The sequence below is a fragment of the Canis aureus genome, chromosome 11, assembly GCF_053574225.1.
Source record: "Canis aureus isolate CA01 chromosome 11, VMU_Caureus_v.1.0, whole genome shotgun sequence".
In the NCBI taxonomy this organism is placed as follows: domain Eukaryota; kingdom Metazoa; phylum Chordata; class Mammalia; order Carnivora; family Canidae; genus Canis; species Canis aureus.
Window position 1 is genome coordinate 19014779 of NC_135621.1, and position 15028 is coordinate 19029806.

Consider the following 15028-nt stretch of genomic DNA (forward strand, 5'->3'; position numbering starts at 1 on the left):
TTTCATAAGGAACAGGATATTTACACCATTTCAAAATATCTCCTAAGAAACTTCTTAGTATTACATGGAGAAAATAGTAACTTTGCAGTCTAGCAAGGTTTGGAGGGCCCCTTAGCCAGGTGTTCAATTATCGCCACCCCTGGGAAAGTCAGCATTATATGGCTCTTGAAAATGTGGACCAAGAAGGATCTATATCATCACTTCTGTATTACTCCTGCCAAAAAAAAAAAAAAAAAACACCCAAATACCCTAAAATCTTTTTTAAGATTTCATTTATTTATTCATGACAGACACATAAAGAGAAAGAGGCAGAGACACAGGCAAAGGGAGATGCAGGCTCCATGCAGGGAGCCTGATGTTGGACTTGATCCCAAGTCTCCAAGATCACACCTCGGGCTGAAGGCTACGCTAAACCCCTGGACCACCGGGGCTGCCCCCCAAATACCAGTTTAACCTTGAAGAAAAATCAGATGAGCTTGAGTAACATGTCTTCTTTGAAAATATGAGGAAAATAAAGTGAAATATAGGCTGAGGAGCTGTTCTAGATTAACAGAGCTAAATAGAAATGAGAGAACTAAATGCAATATATAATCCTGCATTATGCTGGATCTAGAGGGAATACAATGGTATAAAAGACATCACTTGGGACACCTGGGTGGCTCAGTGGTTGAGTGTCTGCCTTTGGCCCAGGGCGTAATCCCTGAGTCCCAGGATCGAGTCCCACATCAGGCTCCCTGCATGGAGCCTGCTTCTCCCTCTGCCTGTGTCTCTGCCTCTCTCTGTGTGTGTCTCTCGTGAATAAATAAATAAAATCTTTTAAAAAAAAGACATCACTTAAAAAAATTATAAAATTTTAATATGTACTATGGATTAGATAATATATCAATGTCAGACTTTCTGATTTTGATCAATATATTTTGGTTATATAACATAATGATCTTATTAGGAAATATGCCCTGAGATAGATAATGAGGCACAATGTTTAATTTATGTTTAAATTATTATGAAATGGTTCAGAAAGCATTATATATATGCATATATATACATATTTATGTGTATAGTATTAGTATTTCCAGGTATTAGACATACAAATGCATTTCAAATAAAATATGATTAATTTATATTTCTACTGCTAATGTGATATTGCTGGCTCAGAAAATAATCTATATGATCATTCCTCCAATTTTTTATGCCCCTTTAATATCATCACAAGCTCTTTTAAATATTAAAAAGCACATCTAAATATTCTATGATTCAAACAAAAATTTATACATGAATGTTCATAACAGCATTGTTCATAGCAGCCTCAAAATGAAACAATCTAAATGTCCATTTGCTGATGAGTGGATAAACAAAATGTGGTATATCTATGCAATGGAATATTATTCATCCATAGAAAAGAATAAAGTACTAATAGATTCAACACCATGTGTAAACCATTAATACATTATGCTAAGTGAAAGAAGCTAGTCACAAAAGGCAACACATACTGTATAATTCAATTTATATGAAATGTCTAGAATAGGCAAATTCTAGAGACAGGGAGCACGTCAGTGGTTGCCAAGAACTGGAGGAAGGGAGTGACACGGAGTCACTGCTTAATAGCTAAAGAGTTTCTTTCTGGAGTAATGACAATGTTATGAAAGTAGATTATGCTGATGATTGTACAACTATGTGAATGTATGGCTAGCAGTGAATTGCACACAGTGGAACGGTTAAAATTGTGAATTTTGTGTTGTGTAAATTATACCTCAATAAAAAATGTATTTTTGGACAGAGATAAAAAAAATTGCAGATTGGATTGAAAGACCTAACAGCCTTTAGAACCCTAACTTCCTAATTGCCGGGCTACTTTATAGAAATACTTGTCTTGGGAATGCCTGGGTGGCTCAGTGGTTGAGAATCTGCCCTTGGCTAAGTGAAAGAAGCTAGTCACAAAAGGCAACCCATACTGTATAATTCAATTTATATGAAATGTCTAGAATAGGCAAATTCTAGAGATAGGGAGCACGTCAGTGGTTGCCAGGAACTGGAGGAAGGGAGTGACATGGAGTCACTGCTTAATAGCTAAAGAGTTTCTTTCTGGAGTAATGACAATGTTATGAAAGTAGATTATGCTGATGATTGTACAACTATGTGAATGTATGGCTAGCCGTGAATTGCACACAGTGGAACGGTTAAAATTGTGAATTTTGTGTTGTGTAAATTATACCTCAATAAAAAATGTATTTTTGGACAGAGATAAAAAAATTGCAGATTGGATTGAAAGACCTAACAGCCTTTAGAACCCTAACTTCATAATCACCGGGCTACTTTATAGAAATACTTGTCTTGGGGATGCCTGGGTGGCTCAGCGGTTGAGCATCTGCCCTTGGCTCAGGGCGTGATCCCCGGATCCAGGATCGAGTCTCACGTCAGGCACCTGCTTGCGTGGAGCCTGCTTCTCCCTCTGCCTGTGTCTCTGCCTTTCTGTCTCTGTGTGTCTCTCATGAATAAATAAATAAGATCTTTAAAAAAAGAAAAAAAATCCTTGTCTTGTAAGCAGAGGAGATTTAAAGGTGAGATGACATGATAGAATGTGTTAACTCACTCACTAGCTCGCATAGCTGATGTACTTGGTGGTCATGCGTTTTAGTTTATAGGAATCATGAAGAATCAAATACAGGGCTTATGTTCTAGTTACTGTGCTAGCTCTTCCCTTGGAAACACAGGGTGACAGGCTGCTAAGCAAAAAGCTGAGAAAAATCAAATGTTAGCATCTAAACCGATTGATTTCCCATTCATCTCTGATAAACAAGCCTGAAAAGCAGCGACAACTGAAACTAGCAGGGAGACATTAAAGTTACAAGAACATTGCATATAGACCATGTGCAAGAGAGAGAATTAACAAGAATGATACAAGCCTGCATGAAATTAAATACAATATTAGTAGATAAAACAAGATAAAATAGTTGTAGAAAATTGTGGTAAGCTTCATATTTAAAATCTAGCTCCATATCAAAACTCTTTGCTCAGACATTATAAAGCGATTTTCTTAATACATTAATTTTCAACAAAATTTCTGATTAGAAGAGGAAAGGACTATGCTATAAGTAAACTCCTAGAGAGAAGAGAATTAAAATGAAATTTTACAGTTACCATAGCTATTGAAGGCAATTATCTTTTTAAAATGTTTTTATTTGGGGCACCTGGGTGCCTCAGTCATTAGCTGTCTTTAGCTCATATTTTGACCCTGTGGTCCTGGGATCATGTCCCCTATCCGGCTCCCTGTAGGAAGCCTGCTTCTCCCGCTGCCCCTGACTCTCTCTGTGTGTCTCTCATGAATAAATAAATAAATATCTTTAAAAATAAATTTAAAAAATAAAAGTTTTTATTTATTTATTTATTTGAGAGAGAGAGAACGATAATGTGAGAGCAATAGGCATGCCTGTATGTGCACAAGCTGGGGGAGGAGCAGAGGGAGAAAGAAAAAGAGAGAATCTCTAGCAGACTCTGTGCTGTGAGAAGAGCTGTTATGGGGTTGGATCTCACTACCCCAAGATCATGACCTGAGCCAAAACCAAGAGTTGTTAGCCAATGGACTGAGCCACCCAAGTGCTCTGAAGGCAATTATTTTCAGGACAACAAGGTATTATCATTTTAAATAAGCCTCAAGTTTTTATCAGTTATGTAAATATCTCAGAGAGATGTAAGGAATGTTCTCTAAAACAGATGAATAAATGTTCCCCCGTTAAATCAAGAGGTAAAGGACATTTGCACTATAAAACTGCTCATAATCTTTGTCCAATAATTTTGTACTCAGAAATGTTACCTTAAAATTTAGGACTATGATTCTAACCTTCATATCTCAATATGGTTATACCATGTTATAGATTAATAAACATGGGAAAAATGTCAACATTTTAAAATGACTTAGTTTCATATGTAAACAAGAGAAGATTCAAAATTATCTCTATACAATGTCACCCTCACAGACTTGCCTTACCACAATGCATTTTTTATTGGAAAGAAAGGATTAGAATAACAAATCATAACATGGAATTTCAAAAACCACTAAGATTTTTTTCATGAATAGCATAATATATAAAAACGATTACATAAATTTTGAAATGTTTAGACAACTTAATGTTTTTCTTTGATGTCAGTAAAGAAAATTAATGAACTGAAAAGTAGACACATCAATAAACTGAGTCTAAGACTACAGAGAGAGATCCCAACTACTATGTAGATTACATACTTTGAATCAGTGTCTTTTCTTAGCCCTTCCACAGCAAAACTACACTATTGCTTGAAAGGTCATGAGTTGTAGTGAAGTGGACATGACTTGATATCAGAATTCAGGCTCCATTATTCACTACCTATGATGTATTGGTCAATGTGTCAATCTTCTTCAGCCTACATTTTGATACAACTAAAATGTATTTCCAGGATTGGTAAGAGTTGATATTATTTTAAAAATAATCTTTGAAGAGTTTGGCATATCATTGGTAATTGGAAAAATACATTTATTTTCAAACCTATGCCAATAGAAATAATTAAAAGAGTGGCACCTGGGAAGCTCAGTCAGTTAAGCATCTGCCTTTGCCTCAGGTCATGATCTCAGGATCCTGGGATCAAGCCCTACATTGGGCTCCCTAATTAGCAGGGACGTCTGCTTCTCTCTCTGCCCCCCCATCCTCCCTCCCTCCCTCTGTCTCTCTCTCCCTCAAATAAATAAAATCTTAGAAAGAAAATAATTTTAGATGTTACTTCAAAGCCCACTTTTATTTTTATTGATTTTTTAAAATTTATTTATCTGAGAGATGAAGAGATGGCACAAATAGGGGAAGAAGCAGAGGAGGTGGGAGATGGAGAGGGAGAGAATCTCAAGCAGACTTGCTGCTCAGTGAGGAGTCCTATGTGGTGCTCGATCTCATGACATTGAGATCACGACCTGAGCTGAAATGAGTAACTGGCTGAGCCATGCAGGAGCCCCTCAGAGCCCACTTTAGAATTTAAAATTTATCATTTTTGTATTTTCTAATTTTTTCCTATTTCTACTGATCACATATTCTTGATATCTTCTTAAATCATTCACTTAGCCTTGTGTAGATGTGAATAATGGTCTTATTTCATTGTCATTTAAAATTTGGTGTTCCAATTTGCTCTTATGCATTTATTCTAATTTTGTAACATATAATAAGTGACATAATGTTTAGTTTTTAATTAATTATTTATTTATTTTAGAAGGTTTATTTACTTAGAGAGAGAAAGTACTCATGAGTGAGTGCAGGGAGGGGCAGAGGGAGAGAATCAAGCAGCAGAATCCCTGCTGAGCATGGAGCCCTTTGATGGGCTTGATCTCATGACCATGAGATCATGACCTGAGCCAAAACCAAGAGTTGGACACTTAACCCACTAAACCACCCAGGTGCCCCTGTTTACATTTGTCGTAAATTAAATGTATGCCTTTTAAGTGAAATTCTGTCATAAATATAAGTAAGTAATACATCTAATCAGCGTTTGTGAAGCTGTTTCCATCTCTTCAATTCTGATTATTCCCAAACTCCCATTGATATCTCTGTTTCAATTTGTTGTTTTCATTATTTCGACTGCCCTAGAATGCCCTATTTGGTTTAATTTATTTTAATGCATCTTTGCTCTCACTGTTTTCTATATTGTATTTGGGTCTTCGACTATGCCATTAATTTTGATGACTTTGGTTAGGGAAAGAAACTGGTTTTATTACTATGTAATGTGTCTTCTATAGCACTTATATAGTTTTAATATTATTACTTTCCTTCCTTCCCCAGAACACTGAAGAAAGGATTAGGTCAGAAGTGGCGATAAGTTCTATTATAGTTTATACTTTATAGTTTTACAGTGAAAGAAAACACCATGTATGAATTTGGTTTGAAAGAAAAAGGAGTTCAATTAAGATGAGATTAGGATGTATTATTAAATGTCTTTGAGAGGGTTAATATGATCAAGTTATAAGCAAAGCAATGAAACAAGTTAGAAGCTGTTGTTAAATGTTTAGAGGACTTTCTTCTTTCATTTTACACTGATTTATCAAAACTTCAGTTTCATTGAGTGAAATGTCATCTTCTTTATGAAGTCATTAAAAGCTTGTTTCACTTGCTTATTTCTCAAGGTGTAAATGAAGGGGTTCAACAAGGGTGCAACAGAAGTAGTGAGCACCGAAACACCTTTATTTATGGCTATCTCTTCTTTTGCTGATGGCTTGACATAGATGAAGATGCAGCTTCCATAGGTGATGGAAACTACAATCATGTGGGATGAGCAGGTGGAAAAGGCCTTTTTTCTTTGTTGGACAGAGGGGAATCTCAGAATCGTCCTGATGATGTATGTGTAGGACAGAAATACACACACTAAGGTGATAATGAGTGCAAATACAGCCACAAGAATAACCATTTGGGGGAGGGGCAAGATGGCGGAGGAGTAGGGTCTCCAAATCACCTGTCTCCACCAAACTACCTAGAAAACCTTCAAATTATCCTGAAAATCTATGAATTCGGCCTGAGATTTAAAGAGAGAACAGCTGGAACGCTACAGTGAGAAGAATTCGCGCTTCTATCAAGGTAGGAAGACCGGGAAAAAGAAGTAAAGGAACAAAGGCCTCCAAGGGGGAGGGGCCCCGCGAGGAGCCGGGCTGAGGCCGGGGCGAGTGTCCCCAGGACAGGAGAGCCCCGTCCCGGAGGAGCAGGAGCTGCACCAACCTTCCCGGGCGGAAAGGGGCTCGTGGGGAGTTGGAGCAGGACCAGGAGGGCGAGGAGGCCCTCGGGCTCCCGGGGACAGTAACAGAGCAACTGCGCGCCCAGGAGAGTGCGCCGAGCTCCCTAAGGGCTGCAGCGCGCACGGGGGACCCGGAGCAGCTGAAGGGGCTCGGGGGCGGCTCCGCGGAGGGGGCTGCGCGGCCCGGGAGCAGCTCGGCCGGGCTCGGGCAGAAGAAGAGGCTCCGTGCGGAGGGGGCTGCGCGGTTCCAGGAGCAGCTCGGGGGGCTCGGGCGGCGGCTCCGCGGAGGTGGCTGCGCGGCCCGGGAGCGCGAATCCACCAGCGCAGGCTCCGGAGCACAGGGCGCCGGGACACAGCCCAGGATCCGGCCTCCCCCGGGACAGGCAGAGGCCGGGAGGGCCCAGGACAGCGAGGACGCTCCTGCCCCAGCTGAGCACATCAGCGGCCCCGCCCCGGAGCCTCCAGGCCCTGCAGAGGGAGTTCCTGCCGGAGCTGAATCCAGGTTTCCAGAGCTGCCCCGCCACTGGGGCTGTTCCTCCTGCGGCCTCACGGGGTAAACAACCCCCACTGAGCCCTGCACCAGGCAGGGGCACAGCAGCTCCCCCAACTGCTAACACCTGAAAATCAGCACAACAGGCCCCTCCCCCAGAAGACCAGATAGACGGACAACTTCCAGAAGAAGCCAAGGGACTTAAAGAACACAGAATCAGAAGATACTCCCCGGTGCTTCTTTTTTTGTTTGTTTGTTTTTGTTTTTGTTTTGTTTTGCTTTTTGATTTGTTTCCTTCCCCCACCCCCTTTTTTTCTCCTTTCTTTTTCTTTCTCTTTTTCTTCTTTTTTTTTTTTTTCGTTTTTTTTTCTTTTTCTTCCCTTTTTTTTCTCTTTCTCTTTTCTTTCCTTCTTTCTCTCCTCTCTTTTTCTCTTTTTCCCAATACAACTTGCTTTTGGCCACTCTGCACTGAGCAAAATGACTAGAAGGAAAACCTCACCTCAAAAGAAAGAATCAGAAACAGTCCTCTCTCCCACAGAGTTACAAAATCTGGATTACAATTCAATGTCAGAAAGCCAATTCAGAAGCACTATTATACAGCTACTGGTGGCTCTAGAAAAAAGTATAAAGGACTCAAGAGACTTCATGACTGCAGAATTTAGAGCTAATCAGGCAGAAATTAAAAACCAATTGAATGAGATGCAATCCAAACTAGAAGTCCTAACGACGAGGGTTAACGAGGTGGAAGAACGAGTGAGTGACCTAGAAGACAAGTTGACAGCAAAGAGGGAAACTGAGGAAAAAAGAGACAAACAATTAAAAGACCATGAAGATAGATTAAGGGAAATAAACGACAGCCTGAGGAAGAAAAACCTACGTTTAATTGGGGTTCCCGAGGGCGCCGAAAGGGACAGAGGGCCAGAATATGTATTTGAACAAATTCTAGCTGAAAACTTTCCTCATCTGGGAAGGGAAACAGGCATTCAGATCCAGGAAATAGAGAGATCCCCCCCTAAAATCAATAAAAACCGTTCAACACCTCGACATTTAATTGTGAAGCTTGCAAATTCCAAAGATAAGGAGAAGATCCTTAAAGCAGCAAGAGACAAGAAATCCCTGACTTTTATGGGGAGGAGTATTAGGGTAACAGCAGACCTCTCCACAGAGACCTGGCAGGCCAGAAAGGGCTGGCAGGATATATTCAGGGTCCTAAATGAAAAGAACATGCAACCAAGAATACTTTATCCAGCAAGGCTCTCATTCAAAATGGAAGGAGAGATAAAGAGCTTCCAAGACAGGCAGCAACTAAAAGAATATGTGACCTCCAAACCAGCTCTGCAAGAAATTTTAAGGGGGCCTCTTAAAATTCCCCTTTAAGAAGAAGTTCAGTGGAACAGTCCACAAAAACAAAGACTGAATAGATATCATGATGACACTAAACTCATATCTCTCAATAGTAACTCTGAATGTGAACGGGCTTAATGACCCCATCAAAAGGCGCAGGGTTTCAGACTGGATAAAAAAGCAGGACCCATCTATTTGCTGTCTACAAGAGACTCATTTTAGACAGAAGGACACCTACAGCCTGAAAATAAAAGGTTGGAGAACCATTTACCATTCGAATGGTCCTCAAAAGAAAGCAGGGGTAGCCATCCTTATATCAGATAAACTAAAATTTACCCCAAAGACTGTAGTGAGAGATGAAGAGGGACACTATATCATACTTAAAGGATCTATTCAACAAGAGGACTTAACAATCCTCAATATATATGCTCCGAATGTGGGAGCTGCCAAATATATAAATCAATTATTAACCAAAGTGAAGAAATACTTAGATAATAATACACTTATACTTGGTGACTTCAATCTAGCTCTTTCTATACTCGATAGGTCTTCTAAGCAAAACATCTCCAAAGAAACGAGAGCTTTAAATGATACACTGGACCAGATGGATTTCACAGATATCTACAGAACTTTACATCCAAACTCAACTGAATACACATTCTTCTCAAGCGCACATGGAACTTTCTCCAGAATAGACCACATATTGGGTCACAAATCGGGTCTGAACCGATACCAAAAGATTGGGATTGTCCCCTGCATATTCTCGGACCATAATGCCTTGAAATTAGAACTAAATCACAACAAGAAGTTTGGAAGGACCTCAAACACATGGAGGTTAAGGACCATCCTGCTAAAAGATAAAAGGGTCAACCAGGAAATTAAGGAAGAATTAAAAAGATTCATGGAAACTAATGAGAATGAAGATACAACCGTTCAAAATCTTTGGGATGCAGCAAAAGCAGTCCTAAGGGGGAAATACATCGCAATACAAGCATCCATTCAAAAACTGGAAAGAACTCAAATACAAAAGCTAACCTTACACATAAAGGAGCTAGAGAAAAAACAGCAAATAGATCCTACACCCAAGAGAAGAAGGGAGCTAATAAAGATTCGAGCAGAACTCAACGAAATCGAGACCAGAAAAACTGTGGAACAGATCAACAGAACCAGGAGTTGGTTCTTTGAAAGAATTAATAAGATAGATAAACCATTAGCCAGCCTTATTAAAAAGAAGAGAGAGAAGACTCAAATTAATAAAATCATGAATGAGAAAGGAGAGATCACTACCAACACCAAGGAAATACAAACGATTTTAAAAACCTATTATGAACAGCTATACGCCAATAAATTAGGCAATCTAGAAGAAATGGACGCATTCCTGGAAAGCCACAAACTACCAAAACTGGAACAGGAAGAAATAGAAAACCTGAACAGGCCAATAACCAGGGAGGAAATTGAAGCAGTCATCAAAAACCTCCCAAGACACAAGAGTCCAGGGCCAGATGGCTTCCCAGGAGAATTTTATCAAACGTTTAAAGAAGAAATCATACCTATTCTCCTAAAGCTGTTTGGAAAGATAGAAAGAGATGGAGTACTTCCAAATTCGTTCTATGAAGCCAGCATCACCTTAATTCCAAAGCCAGACAAAGACCCCGCCAAAAAGGAGAATTACAGACCAATATCCCTGATGAACATGGATGCAAAAATTCTCAACAAGATACTGGCCAATAGGATCCAACAGTACATTAAGAAAATTATTCACCACGACCAAGTAGGATTTATCCCTGGGACACAAGGCTGGTTCAACACCCGTAAAACAATCAATGTGATTCATCATATCAGCAAGAGAAAAACCAAGAACCATATGATCCTCTCATTGGATGCAGAGAAAGCATTTGACAAAATACAGCATCCATTCCTGATCAAAACTCTTCAGAGTGTAGGGATAGAGGGAACATTCCTCGACATCTTAAAAGCCATCTATGAAAAGCCCACAGCAAATATCATTCTCAATGGGGAAGCACTGGGAGCCTTTCCCCTAAGATCAGGAACAAGACAGGGATGTCCACTCTCACCACTGCTATTCAACATAGTACTGGAAGTCCTAGCCTCAGCAATCAGACAACAAAAAGACATTAAAGGCATTCAAATTGGCAAAGAAGAAGTCAAACTCTCCCTCTTCGCCGATGACATGATACTCTACATAGAAAACCCAAAAGTCTCCACCCCAAGATTGCTAGAACTCATACAGCAATTCGGTAGCGTGGCAGGATACAAAATCAATGCCCAGAAGTCAGTGGCATTTCTATACACTAACAATGAGACTGAAGAAAGAGAAATTAAGGAGTCAATCCCATTTACAATTGCACCCAAAAGCATAAGATACCTAGGAATAAACCTCACCAAAGATGTAAAGGATCTATACCCTCAAAACTATAGAACACTTCTGAAAGAAATTGAGGAAGACACAAAGAGATGGAAAAATATTCCATGCTCATGGATTGGCAGAATTAATATTGTGAAAATGTCAATGTTACCCAGGGCAATATACACGTTTAATGCAATCCCTATCAAAATACCATGGACTTTCTTCAGAGAGTTAGAACAAATTATTTTAAGATTTGTGTGGAATCAGAAAAGACCCCGAATAGCCAGGGGAATTTTAAAAAAGAAAACCATATCTGGGGGCATCACAATGCCAGATTTCAGGTTGTACTACAAAGCTGTGGTCATCAAGACAGTGTGGTACTGGCACAAAAACAGACACACAGATCAGTGGAACAGAATAGAGAATCCAGAAGTGGACCCTGAACTTTATGGGCAACTAATATTCGATAAAGGAGGAAAGACTATCCATTGGAAGAAAGACAGTCTCTTCAATAAATGGTGCTGGGAAAATTGGACATCCACATGCAGAAGAATGAAACTAGACCACTCTCTTTCACCATACACAAAGATAAACTCAAAATGGATGAAAGATCTAAATGTGAGACAAGATTCCATCAAAATCCTAGAGAAGAACACAGGCAACACCCTTTTTGAACTCGGCCATAGTAACTTCTTGCAAGATACATCCACGAAGGCAAAAGAAACAAAAGCAAAAATGAACTATTGGGACTTCATCAAGATAAGAAGCTTTTGCACAGCAAAGGATACAGTCAACAAAACTCAAAGACAACCTACAGAATGGGAGAAGATATTTGCAAATGACATATCAGATAAAGGGCTAGTTTCCAAGATCTATAAAGAACTTATTAAACTCAACACCAAAGAAACAAACAATCCAATCATGAAATGGGCAAAAGACATGAACAGAAATCTCACAGAAGAAGACATAGACATGGCCAACATGCACATGAGAAAATGCTCTGCATCACTTGCCATCAGGGAAATACAAATCAAAACCACAATGAGATACCACCTCACACCAGTGAGAATGGGGAAAATTAACAAGGCAGGAAACAACAAATGTTGGAGAGGATGTGGAGAAAAGGGAACCCTCTTACACTGTTGGTGGGAATGTGAACTGGTGCAGCCACTGTGGAAAACTGTGTGGAGGTTCCTCAAACAGTTAAAAATATACCTGCCCTACGACCCAGCAATTGCACTGTTGGGGATTTACCCCAAAGATACAAATGCAATGAAACGCTGGGACACCTGCACCCCGATGTTTCTAGCAGCAATGGCCACGATAGCCAAACTGTGGAAGGAGCCTCGGTGTCCAACGAAAGATGAATGGATAAAGAAGATGTGGTTTATGTATACAATGGAATATTACTCAGCTATTAGAAATGACAAATACCCACCATTTGCTTCAACGTGGATGGAACTGGAGGGTATTATGCTGAGTGAAGTAAGTCAGTCGGAGAAGGACAAACATTATATGTTCTCATTCATTTGGGGAATATAAATAATAGTGAAAGGGAAAATAAGGGAAGGGAGAAGAAATGTGTGGGAAATATCAGAAAGGGAGACAGAACATAAAGACTGCTAACTCTGGGAAACGAACTAGGGGTGGTAGAAGGGGAGGAGGGCGGGGGGTGGGAGTGAATGGGTGACGGGCACTGGGTGTTATTCTGTATGTTAGTAAATTGAACACCAATAAAAAAATAAAATAAAATAAAATAAAAAAAAAAAAAAAAAAAAAAAAAAAAAGAATAACCATTTGCTCTATCATCCATGTATCTGAACATGAGATCTTCAGGAGGGGACCTGCATCACAGCTAAAATGATCAATGGCATTGGAGTCACAGAATTCCAGCTGGAGGCCCAAGCTAAGGGGTGGGAGAATGATCATCAAGCCAGACACCCAACAGCAGAAGACTAATAAGCTACACACCCTATTGCTCATGATGGTCATGTAATGAAGTGGTTTACAGATAGCAACATAGCGATCATAGGACATGGCTGCCAGGAGAAAAAATTCAGTTGCTCCAAAGAGAATAACAAAAAATATTTGACTTGCACAAGCATTGTAGGTAATAGTATTGTCCCCTGTTGATATACTATACAGGAATCTAGGAATGCAGACAGTGGTGAATGACACTTCTAAGAAGGAGAAATTTCTCAGAAAAAAGTACATAGGAGTTTTAAGATGGGAGTTCACCAGTGTGAGGGTGATAATAGTCAGGTTCCCTGTTACGCTCAAGATGTAGGTGAGAAATAGAAAGATAAAGAGCAGGATTTGCAGTTGTGGGTCGTCTGTCAGTCCCAACAGGATAAAAGTTGTTATTGCTGTATAGTTTCTCATCACTGACTTTTGAAATCTAACCATCAGCCTATGAAAATAAAAGAGATTTTTGTGGGAAGATCAGTATTAAAATTCTGTAGCAAAACACTGAATACAAAAACCAAGCAAATCAGTCTATTTTCTCATTTCACATCATAATCCATATCACCACTATTCCAACTAGCCTTCTTGAATATTCCATATATGAGCAAATACTCAGGATTCATGTTAATGTAAAACAATCCAACATTTTCTCAGATCATTCTTTCCCCCTGAAAATTTACAAATGTACATGTTAATTGTTTGTAATTCATTACATGGATTGGATTTACAAATAAAAGCAAAAAAATGATGTTACTTAATGTGTACTTAAATGTTCTTTATCCAAGACAAACCTTGGATATATGTCATATCCAGATGATGAAGAACATGACTTCTCTTCAGTTGTTATTTTCAAAAGATTGTTTTAAGGTTAAGATGCATTTTACCTGGAATACAAACAAACAACAATGATAACAAAACACAGCACTGGATCCTGAGATTTCCCTTTGTCTCTTTATTATTATCTGCTTGTACTCCTTATTCTTAAAGATAGTTTGATATGCAATTATTTTATCTAAAATGTGAAAAAAGGAATATCTTCATATGCATACACCTGACTTTTTAGTTCTCTGTGGCTCCATTTCTCTCAAAAGCCCTGAAATGAAATCTGTGTTTAATATCAATAAATAGTCTTCCAGGAGCTGTGTATCTAGTTTTTTGAGAGGCTGTGAGGAGGGCTAAAGGGAGAGGCAGAGAATCTGAAGCAGATTTCATGCCTAGCACAGAGCCCCATGTGGGCTTGATCTTACAATCCTGAGATCAAGATCTGAGCTGAAACCAAGAGGTGAATGCTCAACCAAGGTGACCCACAGGCTATGCATCTTTGATTACATTTTTTATTCCTTTGAAAAGATACTATTATTTCCACCTTCTCATCCTACTCCTACTTAGTTTAGGTCCTAGGGCTCTGCAACCCTATTTTCATGTCCAACCTCCTACTGCTCTAACACCCATAAGAACGTTTTTACTGTTGAAGCCATTAGCATATTTTTTGTAGTTATTTTGCCTGATAGCCCCTTCAAATGGATTCCATACCATAATCCTGATTCTATTCCAGATTCTATCTCTTTTTAGTGTCCTATGGCCTCCTCATCCTCTATTAACCTATGAAGCATTGCTATTCCCAAATATTTTGTCCTGAAACCTCTCTTTTCTTGTTTCCTCTTTGTTCTTCTTCTTACTCCATGCTCTCCAAGAAGATTTCACTTGGTGCAATTGATGAATTCCAAAGTCTGGAACTTTTCCAAATAAAAAAATTGCTAAGTGTATATCATCAGTTGGATGTTCCACAGACACTTCATACTGCTCAAAATGAAATCATGGTCCTTCTCCAAGCCATCTTCTCTTCTAGTGTTTACTATTCATTTATTTTTTAAAGATTTTATTTATTTATGAGAGAGAGAGAGAGAGAGAGAGAGAGGCAGTGGGAGAAGCAGGCTCCATGCAGGAAGCCCAATGTGGGACTAAACCCCGGGACCTCAGGATCACACCCGGGGCCAAAGGCAGGCGCTAAACCGCTAAGCCACCCAGGCATCCCCCTTCAATGCCCGTCACCCATTCACCCCCACCCCCACCCTCCTCCCCTTTCACCACCCCTAGTTCGTTACCCAGAGTTAGGAGTCTTCATG

The 15028-nt window shown here is 39.6% G+C and overlaps 1 protein-coding gene across 1 annotated transcript; it reads right to left on the reverse strand.

Annotated features, from left to right (window-relative positions):
• Positions 1 to 6051: 6051 nt before the first annotated feature.
• On the reverse strand, positions 6052 to 13319 carry LOC144323172 (olfactory receptor 6C2). The gene is made up of 2 exons (XM_077913245.1): positions 12738 to 13319; positions 6052 to 6417 (listed from the first exon to the last, which is right to left on the reverse strand). Exons 1-2 carry the CDS (start codon positions 13317 to 13319, stop codon positions 6052 to 6054), a joined length of 948 nt encoding a protein of 315 aa, XP_077769371.1.
• Positions 13320 to 15028: the final 1709 nt, after the last annotated feature.